Source organism: Numenius arquata, chromosome 8 (assembly GCF_964106895.1).
Source record: "Numenius arquata chromosome 8, bNumArq3.hap1.1, whole genome shotgun sequence".
Classification (NCBI taxonomy): domain Eukaryota; kingdom Metazoa; phylum Chordata; class Aves; order Charadriiformes; family Scolopacidae; genus Numenius; species Numenius arquata.
The window spans coordinates 51,098,359-51,121,885 of NC_133583.1; the positions used below are offsets into that span (position 1 = coordinate 51,098,359).

General features: G+C 63.1%; 1 protein-coding gene across 1 annotated transcript; it reads right to left on the minus strand.

Moving 5' to 3' along the window:
• Positions 1–1,240: 1,240 nt before the first annotated feature.
• Positions 1,241–22,051, minus strand: PTCH2 (patched 2). Its single transcript, XM_074151719.1, is given in 25 exon segments — positions 1,241–1,639; positions 1,811–2,056; positions 2,464–2,563; positions 2,835–2,977; positions 3,125–3,262; positions 3,839–4,122; positions 4,652–4,832; positions 4,922–5,064; positions 5,326–5,638; positions 5,728–6,133; positions 6,243–6,361; positions 6,545–6,670; positions 6,759–6,851; positions 6,975–7,130; positions 7,211–7,342; positions 7,573–7,720; positions 8,066–8,187; positions 8,287–8,482; positions 10,436–10,527; positions 10,762–10,831; positions 10,952–11,141; positions 21,266–21,458; positions 21,748–21,846; positions 21,849–21,979; positions 21,982–22,051. Coding segments are annotated over 25 exon segments (4,290 nt in total).
• Between the last annotated feature and the right edge of the window lie 1,476 nt (positions 22,052–23,527).

The window sequence follows — 23,527 nt, forward strand, 5'->3', positions numbered from 1 at the left end:
CAGGGACAGGGGCTGGCCTCAGGGACAGCCCCACCGCACAGGGACACGGTGAGAAATTTGCTTTCCCAGAGAGATGTGGCGTGCGGGCACCCATGTGAGCGTGTGCTGCCACGGGCCTGCACCAGCACGTGCTGTCACCAGGGCAGAGCACAAGTGTGGCACGAGGGGGCCGTGACCGTGGGACAGCTCAGGGGCTTAGCACAGCAAGGACCACCCCAAGGACCCCTCCCTCCCCCCCAAAACCCTGCCTGTGTGGTGGGAGCAACAGGCTCCCTGGCTCCACCACAGCATGTCCCCGATCTCCAGCCCTCCTGTGCTCGCCAGTGGGGAAACTGAGGCACAGAGCAGCATGTCAGAGGGGGTGAGCTGCCCATGGCCCCCCAGTACCCTGTGGAGTGGGGGGCATGAACCAGGTCTGTGCCCCTGCTCCGGGCTCCCGCTGCCTCCGGCAAAGGGTCTGCCCCCTCCCTGCCCGCACCCTGGGCAGCCGGGCGAGGCCACAGGCTGAGAAATAAATCTTTTAAAATAAGCTTAAAAATATATATCTCTCTATAGATAGTTTCCCTTTGCAATAAATAAAGGTGGGGGGTGCCCGCCCCAGGCCTTGCTCACGGCACCCCAGGGTATGGCACGGGGACACCAGGGCACCCTGTTGGGGCACCCCAGCTCGTGGCCCAGGTGGGGGCATCCCAGGAGGTGACAGGGAGCAGGCAGTGACCCCGCAGAGGGGGAGCTGGCAGGGCAGCGAGCCCACCTCACCAGCAGCTCCAGAAACAGAGAGGGGAGGGGTTAGTGCTTCCATTTCTGGGGATGGGGGGGGGGGGCAACAAGCCTGGGGCAGGGTAACCCCAAACCCTGGGTGAGGGGACACGGCACCATCAGCACAGCCCCGAGTAGGGGACACACGGGCATGGCGTGGCCTGCACACAGCTTGCATAGAAGTGCCAGCCTGCCCTGCCGAATGCCTTTGCAGGGGGCATGGGGGGGCTGGTCCTCTTCGGCCGAGACTGGGGGGGGGGCATCGCCGCTCCGGCGATTAGCAGCACGATGCGGGCGACCCCGCTCTGCACCCTCCTGTGCCCGGCGGGCGCTGGGGAGATGCTCTGCCCAGGAGCCACCATCCTGTGGGGAGAGAGAACGGAGCGGGGGGGGGGTCAGCCAGATCCCTGCAAACCCACCTCACACCCCCAAGCCACCGTGCGTGACCCCTGGGGTAGGGTGCCTGTGTCCCCAAGCTCACCTAGCGCCGGGTGCCTGTCCTGTGGCATCCCATGCTCTGCATCTCGAAGGCATCGGGCATGGTGGTACCACCGGTACTGGCCACACTGGGCTCCTCCAGGCAGTCGTGCTCGCTGCTGGCGAAGCCCTCAGGGCCAAAGTTGGGGTAAGACCCAGGCAGTGTGGGGTGCAGGGCCACTGTCACCGAAGCGGTGGCCGTGACGGTGGTGTAGCTGCCGGCAGGACCCTGCAGGTGGGTGCTGTAGGTGGGCAGGGCTGCGGGGGGGGCTGGCCGGGCACCTGGCGGGCAGGGCTGTGGTGTGGGGCATGGCTCCCCAAAGGACAGAGGGGGTGCAGGCTGAGGGCCAGGAGCCTCCTTCTTCCCCTGGACCTCTGGGCTGTCCTTGTAGGGCTTCAGCACCTGGAGGGGGGACATGGAGCATGAGGGACCCCCAGCCATGCTGAGCATCCCTCTGGCAACCCCACCAGCACCACATGGGACCCATGAGCCCCCGTCCTTCAGTTCTATCCATGACCCTCTCCCATGGGATGCTGGGGAGCCAGCGATGCCACGGCGAGCAGAGACACTCACAGTGATGCGGGGGAAGCTGGGGTCCTTGCCGGCCTCCAGCAGGATGTGTGCCGGGGTGGGGGGCACGATGAAAGGCCCCCGAGGGCTACCCGGCCCCACGGCCTCTGCATAGCGCTCTGTGTCTGAGGGGTCTGGGAAAGCAGCGGGCCAGGCAGGGGCTCGCCGGACATACAGCCCCCCAGGGCCCAGGCATGGGGGCACTGGCTCCGGAGGGGGCAGACGGGGGCCGTCATCCACTGGGGATGCCTGGGGAGAGAGGGGACAGCGTCAGAGGGACCACAGACATACAGGGATCGTGGAGTGTGAGGTGGCAGGGAGGATGGGGTGATGTGATGATGGGGCGAGGGCTGTGTGGGGTGAGGGAGATATAGGGCGAAGCAGGGAAGGGGTCAAATGGGTCAGGGAAGGATGGGGGGAGTCGAGTGTGGGGTGAGGCAGAAATGGGGTCCAGAAGGTATGGGGCAAGTTGGTTATGGGGCACAGAAAGGATGGGGTAAAGCCGGGATGGTACAGGGTGAGGGATGGGCTGAGGCGGGTAAGAAGCGAGGCTGGGACTGGACAAGGCCAGGATGGGTAGAGGGTCAATGCGGGATGAAGAGAGGTGGGTACAGGTTTGGGGAGGAGCAGGGAGAGGCACGATGGGGGTCTTGTACCTCAGGGGGTGGCCCAATGACGGAGAGCAGGACTGGCAGCAGGACCAGCCCGTTGAGCAGCCCCAGCAGCGTCAGGATGGTGAGCACCGCAAAGAAGTACCTGGGGAGCCGCAGGCAGAGGGGGTAAGCAGGCACAGCCGCCACGAACCTCGTCCCACCGCAAACACGGCTTCCCACACCACACACCCCAGCCCCCTCGTGTCTCCCCAGCTTCCATGCAAGATGGGATGGGTGCCCCCAGCAAGACACATCCTCGCCAGCTGCCCCACAACCCCACCTCCAGCCAGGGTGTGCTGCCATGCTCACCAGCCCCCATTGCCAAAGCTTTTGGGGTGCAGCAAACAGCTGGTTTACCCCCCTCTGGTACTCACCTCATGATGAAGTCAAACTCGGAGCCAGCCAACATGAGGACACCCAGGAGGGTGGAGACAGCACCGTCCATCACGGGGGCGAAGGTGTGCTCCAGCGCCGCAGCTGAGCGCACATTCCTGCTCCCCGCAGCCGTCAGGAAGCCCTGCATGGGGTGGGGATGTCACACAGGGCTTGTCCCCATGTGTCAACCATGACGTGGCCACCCATTGGTACATGGCCAGGGGGTGAGGGTGCTGAGGAGAGGGGACTGGGGTGCCCTGCAGTTGGGCAGGGGTCTGCCTGTGCTCACCAGGGCCACATGGACGGTGAACTCCACACCGATGCCCACGGAGGCGATGAGGATGACGACGGGGATGGCGCTCAGCTTGATGCCCATCAGCCCCATGATGCCAAACAGCTCCACTGCCATCATGGCCAGGATAGAGACCTGGAGGGCAGTGGGGTCAGTGAAGGGTGTCTCTGACCGACTGTCCCCTCTGTCCCTCCATCTGGCGTGCCCGATCCTACCCTCCATATAGAGCACCCTCACCCCATTGTCCATTTTCCCTCTATTCAGGGTGTCTCTCTCTCCCATCTACTGTGGGTGGCCCACACCCTCCTCTGCATGGATGTCCCCAAATCCCTGTCCATTACACGTTCTCTTCATAAGGGGTGTCCCTGATCCCTCCATATGGGTCCCCCACTCACTGTCACCTCCATATGGGTGTTCCCCTCACCCTCTTCTGCACTGATGTCTCCAGGCCCCTGTCCCCTCCATATTTTCCTTTCATAAGCTATGTCCCTGATCACTCCATACTGGTGTCCCTCACTCACTGCCATCTCCATATGGGTGTCCCTTCCACCCATGGTGCCCTTGGCCACCCCATCATCCCATCCCCATGAAGCAGGTACCCAGAGCCACCCAGTAGGATGGGAGCAGGGCTGGATGTCCCTGTCCCCACCCATCAAGAGGGCAGCACAGCCGGTCACCCCCCTGTCCCCATGCATTGGGGTGCGTACTCACGATGATGCCGGCTGTCCAGGGGTTGAGCAGCAGCAGGGCGCAGACGAGGAAGGTGCAGGCCAGCAGGATGCTGATGGCCAGCAGGAACCAGTGGCGCAGGCCGATGTACTGCTCCCAGAAGAGGAAGGGGTAGCCGCTGGGGTAGCTCAGCACCCCGTGGCGCTGGGCCGCCTCCCGGCAGATGGCCCTCACGCTCTCAATCGCCTCCACAAAGTCAGCCGTGCGACGCAGCCCACTCAGGTAGAAAGGGAACTGGGCAAACTCCAGCGGCTGGGCTGCTGGGACTGGAGAGGAAAGCACGGGCAGTATGGGGGTACGGGCAGCACAGGGGTGCAGGCAGCATGGGGGTACCCCGACCACATCAGCCTGAGGGGCAACATGGGGGCAACCCGGGTACCACAGGGCTGGGGAGTGTGTGGGGAGCAGACATGGGGCAAGGAGAAGGGGACCCAGCAGGATGGGTAAGGGGTCACTGGGATCAGGAATTTTCTCTGCAGAGGAATGTTTATGGGGCAGAGGGGTAACAGAGTGGAGGGGCTTCTTTGTGGCGAGATGCTCATGGGCTGGAGCAGGGGGGCACAGGGAGCATGCAGTGGGGTGCTCAGGGTGTGGGGTGCAGGGGAGTGAGCATGGGGCGTGGGGATGCAGGACAGTTTCTCTACCAGAGGATGTTGATGGGATGAGGGAATTGGGGGGGGTGGTTCTTTTTGGGGGGATGCTTGCAGGGCAGGAAAGGTGCAGGGATCTGGGTCCTCTGCAGGGGGACACCGGGGGGCAGGAGGGGGCTGTGGGGAGCCCACCACGCTCACTCACTTCGCAGGTTCTCGCCCGTGGTGTCGTACTTGTCATGGATCCACTCAGGCGGTGGAGGGTAGAAATTGGCCTGGGAGGCGGCAAAGCCCAGGGGGTCGTTGCTGGCCCACACCGTCAGGCAGATGTAGAAAGTGTCAGGGGGGATGATGCCATTCTCGTCCACCAGCCGCCGTGTGGTCAGCTACAGGGAGAGAGCAGGAGCGGGCATGAGCAGGGCAGTGGGCACAGTGTCGTCCCCAACCCAGATGTCCCAGACCCGTCCCCACGTACCTGATTGAAGTTGAAGGGCTCCTTCTTGTTGCCGGTCTGGATTAGGAGCTTGTACGCCAGCGCCCCATCCTCGGAGCCATTGCGGTAGCTGTCGTGGGTGATGCGCCCCGCTTGCCAGTCCCTGTCGAAGGTGGCCTGGAGTCCTGGGGACACAGCATGGGGGGTGAGCATCCCTTGGGGCACACCATCTTGCACGGCACCCTGGGTGTCCCACGGAGTGGGATGGGCACCCAGAAGCCCCAGGGCTCAGCTTGGCATTGCTGAGCACTTTGGGGACACCATGGGACCACCCTCCCCAGGGTGCCACACAGCAGGGAAGGCATGCCCAGGCCAGTGGGGAGGGTGCGGGCTGGGGAGAGGGTCCTTGGACAGGGGAGGTCATGGAGAAGAGGGATGTCCCTCACCTCGCAGCCAGTCCTGGAAGTAATGGAGCCACATCTTGGGCAGGTCACGGTTGCCCTCCCGCACCACGTACTTGACGGTGCTGAAGGCCTGGTGCAGGCTGAGCAGGGCAGCTTGGGCACCCGGGTAGTGGAAGCCACCCTTGGTGACGATGAACATATTGTAGAAGGAGAAGTACTTGAACTGGGCCGAGATAAAGGCATGTGCCTTGGTGTCCCGTGGCACTATGTCCGTCAGGTAGAGCCCGTCATGCACCATGGTGGTGCCGTAGAGACTCAGCCCCAGCAGCGCCAGGAACAGCACTGCCACCACTGCCTGTGGGGACAAGGCGGGGGGTTAGGCAGGGTCCCATGCCAGCCACCCACCCACCTCGGGTGGCACCACCAGGGCCATTCCCACCTCACCTTGGTCCGGGTCCGCAGGAGGAGCGGGGCGTATTTCTCCCGGGCAAAGTCAGCGAGGCTCCAGCGGCAAAAGGGCAGGGGGACGCACTCCCGCCCACCCTTGGCCTCGTCCAGCTGGGCCAGCAGGTCCCGGGTGGAGCTGGACGGGGTGAAGACCTGCGAGCCCAGGGGGTCAGTGGGGGGCAGGAGGATGGCGGGCGATGTGCACACCTGGGAGGTGGGTGGCAGGACGGTGACGACGTGGTGGCCCGAGGGGTCACACCGGGTGAAGGCTTGCACGGTGGTAGTGATCTGGGTGCTGGTGGCCATGCCGGGGTGCCCATAAGGGGAGGGGTGGCAGGCGTGGTTGTCGTTAGCATCAGCGAGCTCCTGGGGCTGGATCTGGATGACCCTCGAGGAGCAAGGGCTGCAGGGAGAGAGGAAAGGAGATGTTGAGGGAGAGGATCAGAGCCACCCCGTGCTTCTGAGGGGAACCTGCGGGGTCAGCCCCAGCCCGGCCAGCCCGGCACTGGTACCTGTAGAAGCAGCAGAGGATGTCGAGCCGGCGTTTCTCTCGGCGATACAGGTCCAGGCTCAGGATGGCAGGGAAGACGAATAGCACCATGGCAAAGTTGAACACCACAACCACTGCAGCCTGTGGGCAGGAATGGGGCTTTGAGCAACCTGGTCTAGTGAGAGGTGTCTCTGCCCATGGCAGGGCGTTTGGAACAAGATAATCTTTAAGGTCCCTTCCAACCCAAACCATTCTATGATTCTATGTCAGAGCTGGATCTCGTCACCCCTTCCTGCCCTCCCTGGAGAGGGACCCCAGCCGAACCTGGAGGGAGAAGGCACGCAGGGCAGGGATAGGCACCAGAGCTGCCATGAAGAAAGCGATCATGTTGCTGACAGAGGTGAGAGCCACGCTGGTCCCCGTGCGCTTCAGGCACTCGCCTGTCCGCTCCTGTGGGGACAGAGGGAGGGGGTGACGAAAGGGGCTGCAGGGAGGCAGGAGGGGACAGGGCAGCCCCCAGGCAGGGCTCAGCACTCACCTTGAAGGGGATGTGCCGGCTGGTCTCAGTGAAGGCATGAGCCAAGAGGAACATGTCATCCACACCAATGCCAAGGGCCAGGAAAGGTAGGACCTGACAGAGAGAAGGCAGTGTCAGTGGGGGGACATGGCCACCACCTGGGAGGAGACCCGGCCACCCTGCAGCCCCCAGGGTCCCACCAGCCCCATAGTATCCGGCTGTTCCCCCAGCACATACCTGAGTGGTGGCTGCGTTGAAGGAGATGCCCAGCAATGAGCAAAGCCCCAGGCCAGAGGCCACAGAGAGAGCCACAAGCAGGACCCCAGCCAGGCCCACGGCCCCTTGGGACTTGGAGCAGTCCCACCGCAGCATGGTGACACAGGCATAGGCCAGCTGGAAGGAGCAGAGTGGGTTAGTGGGGACGGGGGAGCAAGGAAGGGATGGTAGGGGACAGAGAGAGGGAGCATACGCACCATAAGGAGGTAGCCTCCGGCGACCCGGATGACACTGACATCAGAGAAGGACTTCATGATGTCGTTGAGAGTGGTGGTGGAGAAAGCATGGACGCTCTGCGTGGCATTGGGTGGGATGGAGTCCTGTGCCAGCTGCCGGAGGAACACCCCGTTAGAAGAGTCAGGACCCCCTAGCTCCCCAGTACATCCCCTCCAAAGCCACCCGGGGTGTCAGCATCACCACTGAGGGTCCCTAGGGACCCACTGGACTACATGAGAGCGCTGCCAGGACCCAAGGCCACATGAAAACCTGGGCGCAGGGGGATGCCACACATGGGCTCACCCTTCCCCAGCCCCACGTGGGGGCTGTCCCCAGTGCCCACCTCCACGAATTTCCTCTGCCAGGCCTCAAGGATGGCGCCCGCCTTCTCCTCACTCCAGCTGATATCATGGATCTCGTAGTCATCCTTGAAGTGCTCAAAGAGCTGCCGGGGGCTCATGAGGAGGAACATGGTCTGCAGGGCCTCGGCGCTGGGGGACAGGCATGCACCTCGCTGGGACCGGCTGCAGCACCCCAGGATGCAGAAATGGGTCCGTCCCCCACCCATGGCTCCCAGCCCCACCATGGACACCTGGGAGAGGACCCAGGCATCCTGCCCCCTGTCCCCACCCTTGCTCTGAAGCACTGCCCCACTCGCCAGCCCCATACACTCGCCAACCTCACACACTCTCCCAGACAGCCCTGCAGCCCCTTTTGCAGCCAGGGCAGTTCCCCTGGGTACTGGATGAGGATGAGGGGACCCTGCCCCAGGGGTGAGTGCTGCAGCTGAGGCCTTGCACCACGCCTGGGGACACCCGTTCCACAGCGGCTCTCACCGTAGCAGCTTGCCCTGGGAGTCTTTGGTCGTGCCGCCTAAAATCAGCTCCTCCTGCCAGCGCATGAACTTCCTGGAGAAGCCATGGCAGCCCCCCGAGAGCTCGGCCGGGATGTCAGGGCTCTGTGGGCAGAGGGGAGGTGTCAGGGATGTGGGACTGTGGGGCAGGCAGGAGAGCAGCAAGCCCCCGCACCCCTCCTGGTTCCCATGGGCAGGACCCACCTGCTGGTTCTGCTTGTTGGGGGCACTGGGGGGGCACTGGGGGTCCCGGGGGTCCAGGCATGGCCGCTCCATGTAAGCCTGCCCCACCTCTGCCTTGTCCAACAGCTCTTTGAAGCCTTCCAGGGACGTGAACTGCCCCAGCTCCTCCATCAGCTGCAGAGGGTCCAGGTTGCTCCACTGGATGTCCGGGCGGCCCCTGGAGAGAGAGAGGCACCAGGGTGACGGGGGATGCCGAAACCCACATGCGGTACCACCACCATCCCATCCCATGGGTCCCAGGGTTGCCCTCGAGGGCAGGGTGCGAGGATGCAGAGGAGTAGCATCAGCCCCCAGCTGATGGGCAGCATCCCCTACCCCCTCCTGGGCCGCCTGCGGCATCCCCTGTGCCCCGCACGGCACAGCGGGCCATGCCCCGAGTCAAGTAGCGTGCCTGATCCTGTTAGGCTGGGACAAAGCGGGGGGAGCCGGCCCCACCGCCTGGCCCCGCTTTGTGCGAGCAGTCAGGCCGATTACTGCCCGCGGGCTAACATCTTGATAGAGGGGAGCAGGCAGGCAAGGGCTCCCAGCATCCCCTCCAGCCCTTCCTGCCATCCTCCCTCAAGCTGGGGGTTTTGGGGCTCAGCAGAAGTTCCTGGGGCTCAGGATGGTGCTGGGAGCTGGGCACGGACCAGGTCCTTGGAGGTCCAGTGGGACCCCATGGGACTTGGGTAGCCGGGAAAACGGGCTTTTCCATTGCCCGCAGATGCTCTGCTCCCTCCATCCCAGCCCGCAGTCCCGGGGGCCAGCTCCCAGCCTCGCTCAGCTTCTTTCTTAAGACAGAAAGGACACACAAAAAAGCAAATAACCCAGCCCAGTGCTCCAAAGAGGGGAAGAAAAAGCCCTGAACGAGTGTAGGCTCTGGGGAGAAACGCAGCCTAATAATTCATGAAGGCTGGCTGGGCCGGAGCCGGCCGCTCGAGATTCCCACATACCAACCGGAGCTGCTGCTGCTTCCAAAGAGAGCCCCTTTTATCTGCTTTCGCTTGCTTCACTGAGCCAGGGCAAATCCTTTTGTCTTTCCATAGATTGCTGCTCTTTGTTCTCCCAGCTCCCGCCCCGCTCACCCCTCAGCGTTAAAAAGGGGGACGAGTCCCCATGGGCTGGCCGGAGCTCAGCCAGGGTGCCCGCCCGGGTACCCACTCACCCAGCTGCGAGGAGAGCTGAGTCCTACCACTGCTGCGGGTGCCACCCTGCCTGCCACCTACCCCAGCACCAGGATGCTGCCCACCCTGGCGCATGATGCCACCAGCATCCTGCTTGGCACAGCCACCCTAACCCCGCTCGCTCCCACTCCCGGCTGATCCCCAAGCTGGGATGGGGGAGACCCTGAGGTCTTGGGCGGGGCGGGGGGGGGCAAAGCTGGTCCCCAAGTCCTGTCTGGGGATGCTGCGGCCCCTTCCCCCTCCTCCCGTCCAGCAGCAGCCTGAATAAGGCCACTATTTCATCTGTTTGGCAAGGGGCAGCTTTCAGAGCAGCATTAGCATGAGAAAGCGTGGGGCTGCGTTTGCTGACAATGCACAAGCCGCCCTGGCTCTCCCGGACAAACACACGCGTAAACAGAAGGAATGTTGAGGGGGGTGGTGTGTGTGCTCCCCCCGCCCAGCCCGGGTTCCCCAGCCCCACCACCGCGGTGCGGGGAGCTGGCTGGGAGTCATCCACCACCCACCCTGGGGACTCCGCGCCCTCTGTATTCCTGGGCACAGCTCAGGAGCTGTGGGTGCCTCCTCACCATTGTGGCACCCACAAAGCGCCGGAGAGGGGACAGCAGTCCTCAGGGACCTGCCTGCAGGACGGCCTCTGTCCCCACATCCCCATCTCCGGCTGGTGTGCGGACATGGCATGGCAGGGATGGGCAGCTCCTGCCCGTGCCACCGAGTCCAGGAAGTCGAGGACAGGAACCTGTCCCAGGGTTGTCGACCCAGCTGGATGAGCAATGGTGGTGGGACCATCCTGGGGCTGAGCAGGACAAGCAGCAGCACTGAGGGACCTTGGGGCAGCAGCACCAGGCTACACGGGGAGGAAAAGCATAGCCCCTTGGCAGCCCGCCCCAGCCCCTGTTCCCACCTGCACCCTCCCACCCCAGCATGCTGGAACAGCCCCCCAAACTCACGGGAGGTACGCTGAGCCTCCCTGCAGCTTGGAGCCTTCCCAGAAGCAGTCCAGTGGCGTCAGGATCACACAGGGGAACAGCTTCTCTATCATCTGTGGGAGAAGGAGATGCAAGGGGTTAGCAGGGATGGATCAGGTCCCCTCCTGTTCACCCCTCCCTCCTGGGCTGCCCAAACCTGCACCCTCCCGCAATGGAGCTGGTGGTGACTTTGCAGCACCCGGAGCTGGAAAACCCAATCCCCACCACGGCCCATCTGCTGACTGTTTCTTGGGGGACCAATCCCCCATGCGGGGTTGCCTGGGAGCCACGCCATGCCCACCACTCACCCTCTCAATCATGCCGTTCTCAATGATGGGGACACCCGACTTGTAGCAGATCTTATTCAAATCCCACGATCTGAAAAAGCAGGAGGAGCTGAGGATGGGCATAATCCCACAGGAGACATGGCAAGGGATGTGGGGGACATGCAGGACATGGTGGGGGTCCCTGTGCCCCCCCAGCCGAAGCAGGACTCACTTTCCGTACAGTGAGACTTGGACTTTGCTGGCGGCCAGGGCCGCCTCGAGGTGGAGCTGCAGGGCCTCCTGCGTCAGGATGTTCTCCCCATCCCGCTTCGGGGTCTGGATCAACATTTGGGAGGTGTAGACAGACTCCTCACCCAGCTTCTCCTTGGTGTAGCGCAGCTCCTGGCTCACTCGGCTGCCTGCTGTGGAGGGAACCACAATGTGCCCTGTCAGTGCCAAGGCATCCTACCAACCCGTGCTGTCCCACCAACCTGTCCTGCCCTTCAGGATGCCCAGGGAAGGGAACGGGTAGGATGAGGCCCTGCAGCATCAGATGATGCCATGTTAACTTGGGGGGCTTCTAGCCATAGGGTTCCCCAACTGCTGCATCCTCTGGGTGGTCACACCCAGGGAACCCAAGCAGGGAGCACCCCAGCTCATGCCAGACCAGGCATCCCCCTTCCCACTGATGTGGATATTTCCAGCCCCAGATCAGCTCATTGGTTTTGCTTTCCCCAGAAAAAACCCCACAGACAGACAGCTGGTGAAGCGGATGGGATGCATCCTGCCCACTCCCACCCACACGCTGCAGTGGATGCCGCAGATGCCCAACACAACCAGAGTGAGTGAAACTGGGGACACCCCACCTCATTCCTGCACAGCTACTCCCTGGCACTCCAAGGTGGGCAGCTTTTCAGCCAGGGGATGAGCATAGGGAGAGGTGAGCACCCCCAAAGCCCAACAGGAGCAGGCTGCCTCAGGAGAGGCTTGCAGACAAGCGAAGGACATGGTGCTGGGAAGCTTCACAGGACCCTTCTCCTCCCACCAAGGCTCTAGGATCCATCCCCACGAGCAGTGGGAGAGCTCTGAGCATGGCAGGACCAAGGTTTCTGGGAGAAGCCGACGACTTTATTTGCAGCCGTATTGGTGCAGAAGAGAAATCCTCCCTCCCCGCCAGCACGGCTGGGGCTGAGCTCAAATCCTGCGTAGCCTTTTGCATGGCGGAGCACCGTCCCCAGGACACCCATCCCCATTAAACCAGGGGCTTCCACCCCTCCTGGCACAGCAAAGGGGGAATGACACGGCTTGAAGGAGGGTGGGAGGCAGCCAATCCTGATACCCTTAAGCGCAACACCCGGCCACCCTGTTCCCCATCCTCTGCCCGGGGGAAGCGGGGGATAATGTATGTAGCCCCCACTCCCATGCCACCCACCAGGGATGCCACAGGCTGCCCAGTGTCAGGGTACATCCCAAGGCAGCACTGGTGGTGGTGGGGCAGGCCAGCTCCTGCCCAGCCCCCCGGTGCTGGGGAAGGGAGGGGGTTCAGGATTCATCTGTGCTGGGATGCTCCCTCAGCAAGAGGCGGGGGCCCCGGCGGGCCTGGCCCCCCGCCAGCGCCGAGGAGGCCAGAGCGAGACCGCAAATAAGGAGCAGAATCTTCCCCTTTAATGACTTATTATATGGGTTGGTGTTTTTCAGTGGGTTTTTTTTTTTTCCTGCTTTTTGGGAATGGGGGGGGGGGAAGCGTCTTTATTGTTCCTGGCTGGGCCGGGGAGCAGCTGGTGTCCATCAGATGCCAGTTGGGATAGAGGTTGTGCCAGGGCTGGGGAGGGGGGGACAACACGGCCACAGCCTTTGTGTGTGTCAGAGGGGAGGGCAGCGCCTGGGGCAAGGGGACGAGGACACAGAGAGGGTGGGTGTCACAGGGAGGGGGGGACCCATCCCCTTCCCGGCAGGCTGGGAGGTCGGGCAGGAGGTGCGCCGAGCTGCTCTGATCTCAGCCGCGCCACCCACGCCGAAGCTGGGCGGGTGGTGGGACAGGGTGATGGGGGGGGGGGGGGGGGGGAGGTGCCCAGCTTTGCCGCCTCTCCCAAGGGATGCATCCTGCTGCATCCCACGGGCATCTCCACCCAGCACAGCCACGGGAGGAGCAGCACATCTGCAAGCATGGAGGGGCGGGGGGGGGGGGAGCCCCCCAAAAAATTAAAGAAAAAAAAAAAAAGAAAATAAAAAGCCATCCCTTGTAATTAGTGTTAATTTGGAACAGGGCACTGCGAGCCGTCAGCAAGCTTCAAAGGCCGTGAGGAAGCCTCAAATTCCAACACCCTAATTAACCAAAGAGCAACATGAAAAGACAAGGCAGCGCACACAGGGCTGCCAAGGACACTTCAAACGGGCGCACGCCCGCCGGCCGGCCGGGGCCGGGAGCGGGGCGAGACGCCCCACACCGCACGCAGCCCCCCAGCCCGGGGAGGGGGCCGGGGGGGCACCCCGATACCAACAATGAGCACATTAATGAGGAACTGTATGTAAATTCTTCATCTTCTCTTTTTTTTTTTTTTTTTTTTTTTTTTTTTTAATTCCAATTAACAAAGGGAGCCCTCGGCTTTTTCATGCAAAGGGCCCTCTGGTTCCAATCAGGCACTCCGGTCCTGCTTATTAACAGCCCGCTCCATTCCCCGGCAGGGGCTGGATTCACCAGCCCTTGGACCCCTAGGCTGGGCAAAGGGACCCCCACACCCCCAAAACCCCATGGTGGCACCTGGGGGCAGGACAGTCCCCAGAGGCAGCCGTGCCTTGCACGAGCATCCTCCCTGGGATGGGCACTGCTTCTGGGTACCACTGGTCTGGGGGTTTCCCAGTGGGGGGGTGGGTCACAGGGTCCAGGCACACAGCACTATGGGCTGGAGGGTGGATGGGACCCCGTGCCCACCCGCACCTCAAACACCCAGGGTGCTGAGTAAGCTCCCACTGTGCCCAAGCCGGGAGGGGTCGGGGTCCCCGGCAGCGAGGGTGGCTGTGTGTGCGGCTGCCTCCCGCCCGCGGGCCACGCTGGGGGAGCCCTCCCCGTAATTACAGCATCCGCCGCAAAATTACAGAGCAGGGCGGGAGCCTCCCTGCCCCCTTCCCGGCCACCCTGCCTGAGCCACCCCTCCCCAAACCCGCCTGGCACAGGACTGATGGCCACAGCCCCGGCGCTGCCGCCGACTCACCCTCGCCCCGTGGGACTGGCTTGTGCCCTCAGCTGCCCCAATGGGTGCCAGCACCCCCCTCCCCCCCCTGCCCCTTTCCCCCCCCCCCAGCCATGGGCAGCCTCAAGCATGGGAGGAAAAAGGGGTTGCTCCTGCTCCCAGCCAGGACAAAACCCCAGCTCCTGCGTTGTCCCCCTGCCCAAGAAGGCATCTGACACAAGCTCACCCCACATCCCCCCAAGGGCTGCCAGCACCCCCAGACTCAGCTCAGAGGGTTTGGGGTCAGAGGAGCCTATGCTAGGTTGCCCCCAGCACAGCTACAACCCCCCAGCACAAGGCGCACCCCCATACAGCCACCCCACCTGGCATGACAGCAAGGGGTCATCCCCCAGTGCCTACCCAGGGCAGGAGGTGGGCAAACCCCATGGGGGCCCTGTCCCCAAGCACCCACGGGTAGGGGGGGCAGCAGGCTAAGCACACCAGGGCAGCGTGCCCAGGCGGCAATGGGGGGGCAGTGGGTCGGGGCAGGCTGCCAGCCCCACACTGAGCCCTCCCTGCCTGGCAAGGACACAGCAGACGGAGGCAAGGGAGGGCCATGGGAGTGCTGGGGGCCACAGAGAGGCACCAGTGTCCCCCAGGGAGACACATGCTGCTGTAAGGACCACTCTGTGTGTCCCCCAGGGTGAGTGGAGGCTGTGATCAACAGCAGTGCCACCACTCTGCAGGTGGGACCTGGGCACTGCCAGCAGTCATCACCACCACTTGGGTGACCCGGGTGGGAGAGGGTGGCGGGGAGGGAGCACGCCTGGGTACACGTCCTCATTTGGCCTCAGAAAAATCAGGCACTGTCCTCCTGCCTGGGATAACAGAGCTATGGGATGTGGTGACAAACATGGCAAGTCCCAGATTCAGCCAGTGCACAGGAGATGCTGCAGCCCTGTCCCCCAGCGAGGGAAGAGCTGGGGACAGTAAGTGGAGTGGGGCGGTCCCTGGGGAGCAGCCCTTTCCCACAGCACAACGTCCTAATGCCAGGGCTAGAAACCCCTGCTCGAGTCCACAGCTGGGAAGGGGGCAAGGCCATGCTGAGATCCGCTGGGAAAAGCCATCCCCAGGGGACTCCCCTCTCTGGGGGCACCCATGGAGGCAAACACTGGACTGTTGAGCCATCCCCCAGTACAGATCAAGTGCATCCCGCCAGCAGATATGCCCACCCCCGGGTAATTAAAGCCCTCAGGGGCATCGGAGAGATGCCAGCACCATCCCACATCCTGTGTGCCATCCCGCATCCCGGCAGGATGGGGTCCCGAGGCACTGCCCCGAGCATCCCTCAGCCGGCCGCTTCCCCGTGCCGAGCGGCGTGCAAGCCGGAGGCCACCTTCAAAGTGTTGTGGGGCGGATTAGCTGGATTAGGGAGGCAGTGAAAGGACCCATGCTGCTCCGGAGGAAGTCTCGCCCAGGGCACACTGAAAGAGCCATTTTTACCTGTCCCGGCCGCTACCGCCGGCCTCGCCAAAAGCCCCACGGCCTCATCCTGTCAAAACACGTCCTCCCGGCCCCATTCACCCCATGGTGCGGGGCTGGCCCCGGGAAAAGGGGGGTGGGGTAGGTGGGTGGGAGATGCCAAGGGATGAACAGGAGCTCACCGCTGCCCCGGCGCCTCCGACCAAACCCAGTCCCACCAAAGGGGCTCTCTCTGCCTGGGGAAGGCAAGAGGGGTGGCAGAAGAGGGGGCTGCCTTCAAAAAGCCAGCGGCAGAGGGGCTGAAAGGGCCCATTTGGGGCCAGCTCCCCAGCCAAACCCTTTTGTTTAAAGGCGAAGCTAAATTAACGTCTTTATTACCCCAAATCGCAGGGCGGCGGTTCCCAGCACAGGGAGGGGGGGCAGCCGGGAGCTCGCACCGCCCCGGCCGGCACCGAGGGGACAGCGCGACCCCCAAAAAAGAGAAGAGAAAAAAAAAAAAAAAAAGGGGGGAGAGGGGATTCAGTTGGGAACTATTCACCGCTAAGACTCCTGTCAGCATTGACATAAATTTCCACTGGTGTTGGCATTTAGGCATTTGCCATTTCCATATGTATAGGGCTGCCTGTACTAATTATGCTAATCACCCCCTCTGTTGGCTGCTGTGAAAAATGGCCACATTAGGCACTCCACTGCTTGCTAATGTCACTTAATGTGTGGTTGAAACATACATTCATCCCCCTCTGAATGGTGAAATTTTTCCACATTGCTGGCTTCATTCAGGCAAGAAATGAATTTTTTGAACTCAGACCACTTTTCCAGGCCCGAGGGAGAGGCAGATAATAAAACCCTCTTCTCGGGCCCTGGCGCTGCCCCCTCCCAGCCGCCAAATAACATTTAAAACGCAAAAAGAGAGCCCCCTCCCTAAGTCCATGGATATGTCTAAGTTTAAAAAAACCACTTTCTAGGAATTAAAAATATACATACATAAGTTGAAAAGCGAAGCAAAATGGATAGGGGCAGATAAGCCACAGCCATCCATAAAGAGTCTCCCAGTCTTTTTGGGTTAATTAGCAAAATTTTCCAGCCCAAAAAAGCCAACCAAGCTGTCAAGGAAGGGAAAAGGAAAAGCAAGAGGTTTCACACTCGCCTCCCAAAGATAAATAAATAAAGGCGAACTGCCTGCCCCCCATCTTAAGGCAGGAGGGGGGCTGCTGGGTGACTACCCTCCCCCGGCAAGGAAAGGTCCTTTCAGAGCCAGTCGGAGCTGCAGGGGAAAAGGTGCTTTGGAGCAGAGGACAGAGCCAGCCAGGATTTTAGGATAACGAGGGCCTCGGAACCCCATGGCAGCAATGCTCGGTTGCCCTTTGCTCCTCTGAGCCCCCAAGGGTCCCAGGGATGCCCAGACCCTGCAAACAGAGAGGACTGTAGGGTCCCGAAGGAAAAATCCCACTGGGCCAGGCAAGGGGGTCCCTAGGGCAGCGCTGGGGACCACAGGCTGCCCCGTCCCTCCCTGTGGGGCGATACCCATGTCACTGCACCCCAAGAAGAGCGGGGAACCTGTCCCCACAGGACGCCTGTCTGGGGACAGAGTGGGGACATGGCAGCCCAGGAGCCGCCCCTCGGGTGTGAGGCTGGCTTAGGCCAGATCCCGGCGAGTGTCTCGCTGCCCCCGCTGCAGGGACAATCTGCCATCAGAGCCCCCCATGTTGCCAGCGCCAGCCCCATGCAGCCCCCCCATCCCTGCACCCCAGCTTTGCCTGCTCCTTTCTCAGCCCTGATCTCTCACCCCACAAAACCCACCCGCCGGCAGCAACAAGACCACCCACCTCTCCCTATGCCCACCCAGGAATGGCCACGGCACCCCGCTCCCCCCACCCTGCTGTGGATCCCACCACATACAGTGGGGACAGGGGCTGGGAAGAGGAGCCACACAGATGGTCTCCCCGGGGCAGACACAATGTGGGGAGGGCACTGAATCCCCATCCTTGGCTTTTCATTGTGGCTTTCCCATCCCTGATGCCCCCCTCTCTGCAAAGACGGAGTGAGCCAGGGTCTCATCTCCCACTGGCCCCTGCCATGGGGGCAGCCCCTGGGCTGCGCCCCAGCCCTGGTGCCAAGGGAGAGGATACCCTGTGCCAAGTCCTATTGCAGAGGTCAAGGAAGGACAAAAACTATCGCTAAGGGGGCTGGTGACATCTCTGCTTCATGCCCCAAGCTGGGAATGAGGCAGCAAATTCCCCTTGCCTCTATAACATGCATCCCATTTCATCCCACTGGCACATTTGGGGTGTCCCTGACCCCTCCAGGAGAGGATCAGGGTCTTCTCCAGGGAGACTCGGCAACTCTTTGAGAGTGCGACGGCTGCACGGGGTGCTGGGCTGTTCCGGTTAGGAATTAACCCGGCCTTCCTTTGAACCAGCCCTCAGTGCTATAAATCAGGCAGATCCATTCACCACCCAGGGCTCTGCCTGCCCGGAGCTCGCCGCCCCGGCCCCTTGGCCCTACAGACGCCCTGGGAGAGCCGGGAACAGCTGCCAGGTGTCTAGAGGTAACTCAACACTTGCCGCTAGCCGGGATTTCAAAGCCTCTGAGTGGCTAATTGCTTCGGAGGAGCCTAATTGAACATTTCCACAGTCGAGTCCAATTTATGGGGTGACAGCCTCCCTCCATCTCCTAAACAGGGATGCAGGTCAGGCATAACCCCAGGGCACCACCAGCATCCCCCAGCCCTAAAATGGGACAGGGGACCCTGCACTTTCCCACAGCGAATGGGGTCATAGCCCAGGCTCAGAATGACCCATCAGGAGACCTGCCATCAGTGCAGCCCCAATGCTGACCCCAGCTATGGAGGGCAAAGCAAGGCTGTCCATCCTATTCCCCTGGGCGGGGGGACAGCAGCACGGTACCCCCATGGGAAGCAGCCCCATTCCCTCCCTGACCCACCAGCACCCACCCCATCCCCAGCTCCCAGAGGGCTGATCTCAGCCTGCAGTGGGGACAGCCCAGCACGGGGTCATGCTCCGCTCCTGCTGTGCTGGGATCTCCCCTGGGTGAGGTGGTTTGGGTTGGAGCATCACCAACCCACACCCCTCAGCCTGGCTAGGCAGAGGCAAGTGAGCAAGTACAGACCACATTCAGAGGGCCATCAGAGGCTTCCTGGCACCCTCAGCCACCCTGTCTCTGAGCTGGGGGATTGACCAGGACCTACCAGGCTAGGATGATGGGATCAGGACTTGCTGCACACATGTGCTGGCCCTTAGACACCCCACGGTGCTGCCTCAGGGCTGGGATGACCACTCCTGCACATATCTCCCCACACCAGAGAGGGCAGGAGTTGGTGTCCCCCAGCACCCTGGGGATCCCAAGGCTTCGGGGCCAGGCTGAGGAAGGCACCCAGATTTGCCAGTCCCAGGATGAAGGCTACACTGCCTTGACCTGGCATGGTAGTACCAGACTCACTGTAGAGGGGGACACACACCAGTCACCCTGCCACACACCTGGGGACAGGAGAAAGTGGTGGCCGAGAGAATCCAGAAGCAGCTTAAAGTGCCCAGGATGCAAACAACAGTCTGGGAAACCACAACCTGCTCCCCAGTGGCAGCCTAGGCCCTCCTGCCTCCTGATAATGCACATCCCCACATCAGGATGGGGTCCAGAGCTCAGAGAAGGTTGAGTACACCCAAGGATACCAGGGGATGTTTTGATCTCAACAGAAAATGCAGAAGCAGAGGCCAGAGGAGAAGCAAGGACCCATGGATGGTTACAGGGAAGGGAGGCAGCCCCACAGCTGATATACAGAGACTGAAAGAGCCACTGCAAGCCTTCCACATCCTGACCTATCCTGCATGCCCATTGGGGACCCGCAGGACTAAAGCCACCCCGGCCACATCGCCCTTGGTGGTCGCAGGTAGTGCCAATGCCTGAGGACAGCCTCCTTGAGCACGCTGGGACCGTGCCACCCAGGAGCAAAGCACAGAGGGGTCTGCCTCAAGTGCACATTCTTGGGGGAAAAGCCCACCACAGAAGGCCAAGGGGGGGCCCCAAGCAGCACCCCACAGAGCATCCCCAGCATTGCACACCATCCTCACCCCCGGCGCTACAGATCCAGAGCAGGGGCTGTGTGCAGACCCCAGTGCACCCTTCACCTGGGAAAGGGCAGGACACTCCAAGTCGGTGGTGTTTCACCATGGGGTAAGAAAAAAAAAATAATAATAAAAAGCAGCTCCTGACACCAAAGACGATGCCCTGGCCAGGAGGAAGAGCCAGTTCCTTGGAGAGACCCCTGGCACCCACGTTACAGCCACACCACAGTGGGGTGGAAATATCCCCCAGCAGCAGCCACAGTCCCTCCTGGCCATGCCCCTGTGAGCAGGGAAGTATCGTGGGGCGCAGGGCTGGGTTTCTGGGCACTTCCAGCCATCCCCAGGCTCGGCCCCTTCCCCATCCTGCTCTCCACCCTGATGTGCCGCAAGTCCCGTTCCCCCCAAGAGGAACAACCACAGCCACTTCCCTGGCTCCGTCCGCGGTTGCACGAAACGCTGACTCCTTGCAACCCCAAAAGCACAATAAAAATCCGATGGAGCCAGAGCCACGACCCGGAGCAAGGGAACCACGGAGGGAGCGCGTTTCTCCTCCAGCAGCCACCGCTCAGGCACCGGCCGGACCGGGAGTATCACTGGATTTCTCTGCTACGTGTTGCAGAGGAAAGGGGTGATGGAGACGAGATGTGATGGGGGGGGACAAACACCCCACAGGAGTGGGGAGCAGGTGGGAGAGCTGGGCGTTCCTGGGCAGGGGTGCACGCATGCATCTGTGTGTGAGCAGCGAGGGAGCGCAGGGCTTTTTTTTTTTTTTTAAATAAAAAAAAAAAAAAAGGGGGTGGGAGAGCAAAGTTGCTTCTATTGTTGAACCAAATCCAAGAGTAGCTGAGGACCACACAGGGAGCGGGGCGTGGGGGAGGAGGCAGCGCTCCCGCACAAAGATGGCTGACACCCCTCCGCTGAGCAACATCTGCCCCTGCACAGCACCCCACCGGGGACCCCAGGCTGGGAGACCCCCCCACAGCCAGGGCCTGGCAGCGATGGGGGGGGGGTGCGATGCGGGGTGCTGCCCCCCCTCCCCCCCGGGACCCCCAAAGCAGGAGGGAGGTACAGGGAAAAAGCAAATCCCAGCGCTGGGGAGCAGAGCTGCAGGGAGAGGGGAGAGAAAAATCCACGCTGGAGTTATTAATAACAAAGGAGGGGGGATCAGCCGCTTCCACTCGGAAACGGGGATTTGCTCCTGCCTGACCCTTCCCGCTCCTCCATCCCCGCCGGGCAGGGGTCCTGAGCCGGGACCGGCAGCCCCGCAACACCGGCTCCAACCCAGTACGGGGCTGCGACCGTCCCCCCCCGGGGGCTTTTCCCGCGGGGAAGGGGCCCGGCGGCGGGAGAGCGGCACCGCGGGAAGGGGGTGCCCACGCGTGGGGACACGCGCGCTCAGCCAGCACCGACCTCCGTCCCTGCCCCACGTGTCCGCCCGTGAGGGGACGCGACCGCACCTTGGCGCGGGGGGACCCCCGCCGGGACACACGTGTGTGTGTGTGTGTGTGGGGGGGGGGGTGTCCCTTTGAGACTCAGCACCGCGCACCCGCAAGAGACGCAGCCCCGAGCGGCCGCGCAGACGGGACCTCCGCTGGCAGGGCATCCACGGCCCCGCACGCAGGAATCCCGGCGGCATCTTCATCCTCCTCATCCTCCTCCCGCCCCGCTCCCGCGTTGTCACCTGCCTCCGGGCCGGCCCCGCACGGGACACACACACACCACACACACACACACACACACACACACACACAAAGCCGCGACCGGGAGCGGGACCGTTCCCACGGACGGCGGAGCCCGCGGGACCGCGCTTACCTTCCACCCAGAGGTGCTCGATGTCGGTCTCGATGGAGGCCACCCGCAGCCCCACGGCCAGCGCCCCGAACACCAGCAGCCCCACGAAGAGCACCTTCCCGCAGTGCCGCTGGATCCGGCAGCCCAGGGCGAAGAGCAGCGCCTGAAAGCGGGCCCGCAGCCACAGCGGGGCCCTTTGGCCCACGGCCCTGCCCTGGAGAGAGGGCGAGGATCAGGCTTGGGAGCGGGAGAAGGGGGAGCCCCCTGCCCGAGGGTGGCGGGGGGCGAGGGGGGGGGGGGGGGGCATACCGCAGCGAGGCGGGATGCCCGCGGCGGCCACACTCCGCGGGGCTCCGGAGCGGGACCGGGACCCTTTCGGAGAGAGAGCGGGACCCCGAGCCGGGGGACACGGGGATACCCACACCCGCACCTCCGCGCAGCCCGAGCCCCCCCAACCCCATCCCGGAGCCCCCCGCGGGAGCGGGCGATGCTCTTCCCCTTACCTCGGGCAGCGGCTTGCGGCGGGCGGCGCGGAGCGTCGGCGGGGCGGAGCGGGGGGGCTCGGCCGGCATGGCGGGGGCGGCTGGCGGGGCTGGGCACCCCCCGTTATGTGGGGCCGAGGGCGGCGGCCCCCATGCGAGCGGAGGCGGCGGCGGGGCCGGTGCGGGTGCAGCGCGGTGCCGGTGCGGAGGGCTGTGTGCCGCCGGCCGCCCGCCGCGCCTCTAAAGGGGAGGCGGGGGCGGGGGGCGCCGGGGCCGCGCCGCCGCCGCCGCTCCCATTGGCCGCCGCCGCCGCGGCAGCGCCCATCGCCGCTGCTAGGCAACGGCGCGCCCGCCGACGGCGGCCACACACGGCGGCACCCCCCCCCTCCCGCCCCCCCGCCCCGGTACCGCCATACCCCCCCGCCTCCTTCCTCGTCCCGCACGGCCCCGCCGCGGGGGGGAGCGCGGCGGAGGCAGCGGTCCGGCCCGCCCCGCCCGCGGGCAACGGCACACCCCCCACCCCTCACCCCGGTCCCCCGGGGGGGCGGCAGCCCCCCCACAGGTGTGTGTCCCCCCTCTTAGCCGCTCCACAGGGGTGGGCACCCCCACACTGTCACCCCCTTTCTCCCCCCCCGTGACCACCACTCTAAGGGTAGGTAACCCCTCCATAGCTAACCCCCAAAGATGGGGGGCACCCCATAAGCGGGGCATGCCCCCCATAGCCACCCCCAGGAATGAGCATCCTTCTCCCACAGCTACCCTGCAAGGGTAGGCAGCCCCCCTGGAGCTACCCCAAGGGCCGGGCATCCCTCCCAAGGGCAGAGTGTGCCCCCCTTAACCTCTCCCCGAGTTTGGGCATCCCCCCATAGCTACCCTCCTTAGTCCAGGTGTTCACCCCATAGCCCCCCCCTAAGTGCTGGGCAGATCCCCCATAGCCACCCCAAGGGCCAGGTATCCTCTCCAGGTCTAGGCATCTCCTCATAACCACTTCCCAAGGGATCAGCAGCCCTCCTAAGGGCTGGATATCCCCCTGTGCTCACCCCCCAAGGGCTGGGCAGCACCCCCATAGCCACCCCAAGGGATAAGCAGCCCCCTCCCTAAGGCTGTGCATCTCACCTTTAGCCACCCCAAGGGGCGGGCATCCCCCCTTCAAGGGCTAGATGTCTCCTCCAAAGAAAAGGTATCCCCCTGATGCCTTTTCCCAAGAACAATCCATCCCCCCAAAAGCAGGGTGTCCCCTGACCTGCAGTGCCAGTTGCCCTCCCCAAGGGCCACATATTCCCCCGGGACCATGATGGGGGACAGGAAGACATCCCACTCTTTGGGGATGCCCACAAGTGCTGCCCCTTGAGGAGCCAAGCCCAACACCCCAGGACTGGAGGCAAGGGGGACACAGACCCCCCATCCATGGGGCAGACGGCTGACAAAAGGGCAAGTGGTAAATGCCACCAATAATTTGTGGGATAATTAGGGGTAACCTGTTCATTTTACACCCTTCTCAGGTCTTTATTGGCCAGACCTGGTGCCGCTTCCACTGGGAATGACGCCCCGAGGAGCTGCTGAGGGCACTGGGCGGGGGGGGGTGGGGTGGGGGGGTGGGAGTGTTGGTAAACCCATATGGAGCAGCAGCCACCCCATGTGCCTCCCCATCCCCACTGCCCACCCCAGTCCCCTGGAGCAATGATGTTGATGCTCATCCTGGTGTCTCCTTAATGGCCAAAAATGGGAGAAACCCTCATAAATAAACTGAGTTCCTCGGGCAGCTCCTCCTCGCCCCCCGGCCACGGCCCCCGCCAGCCTG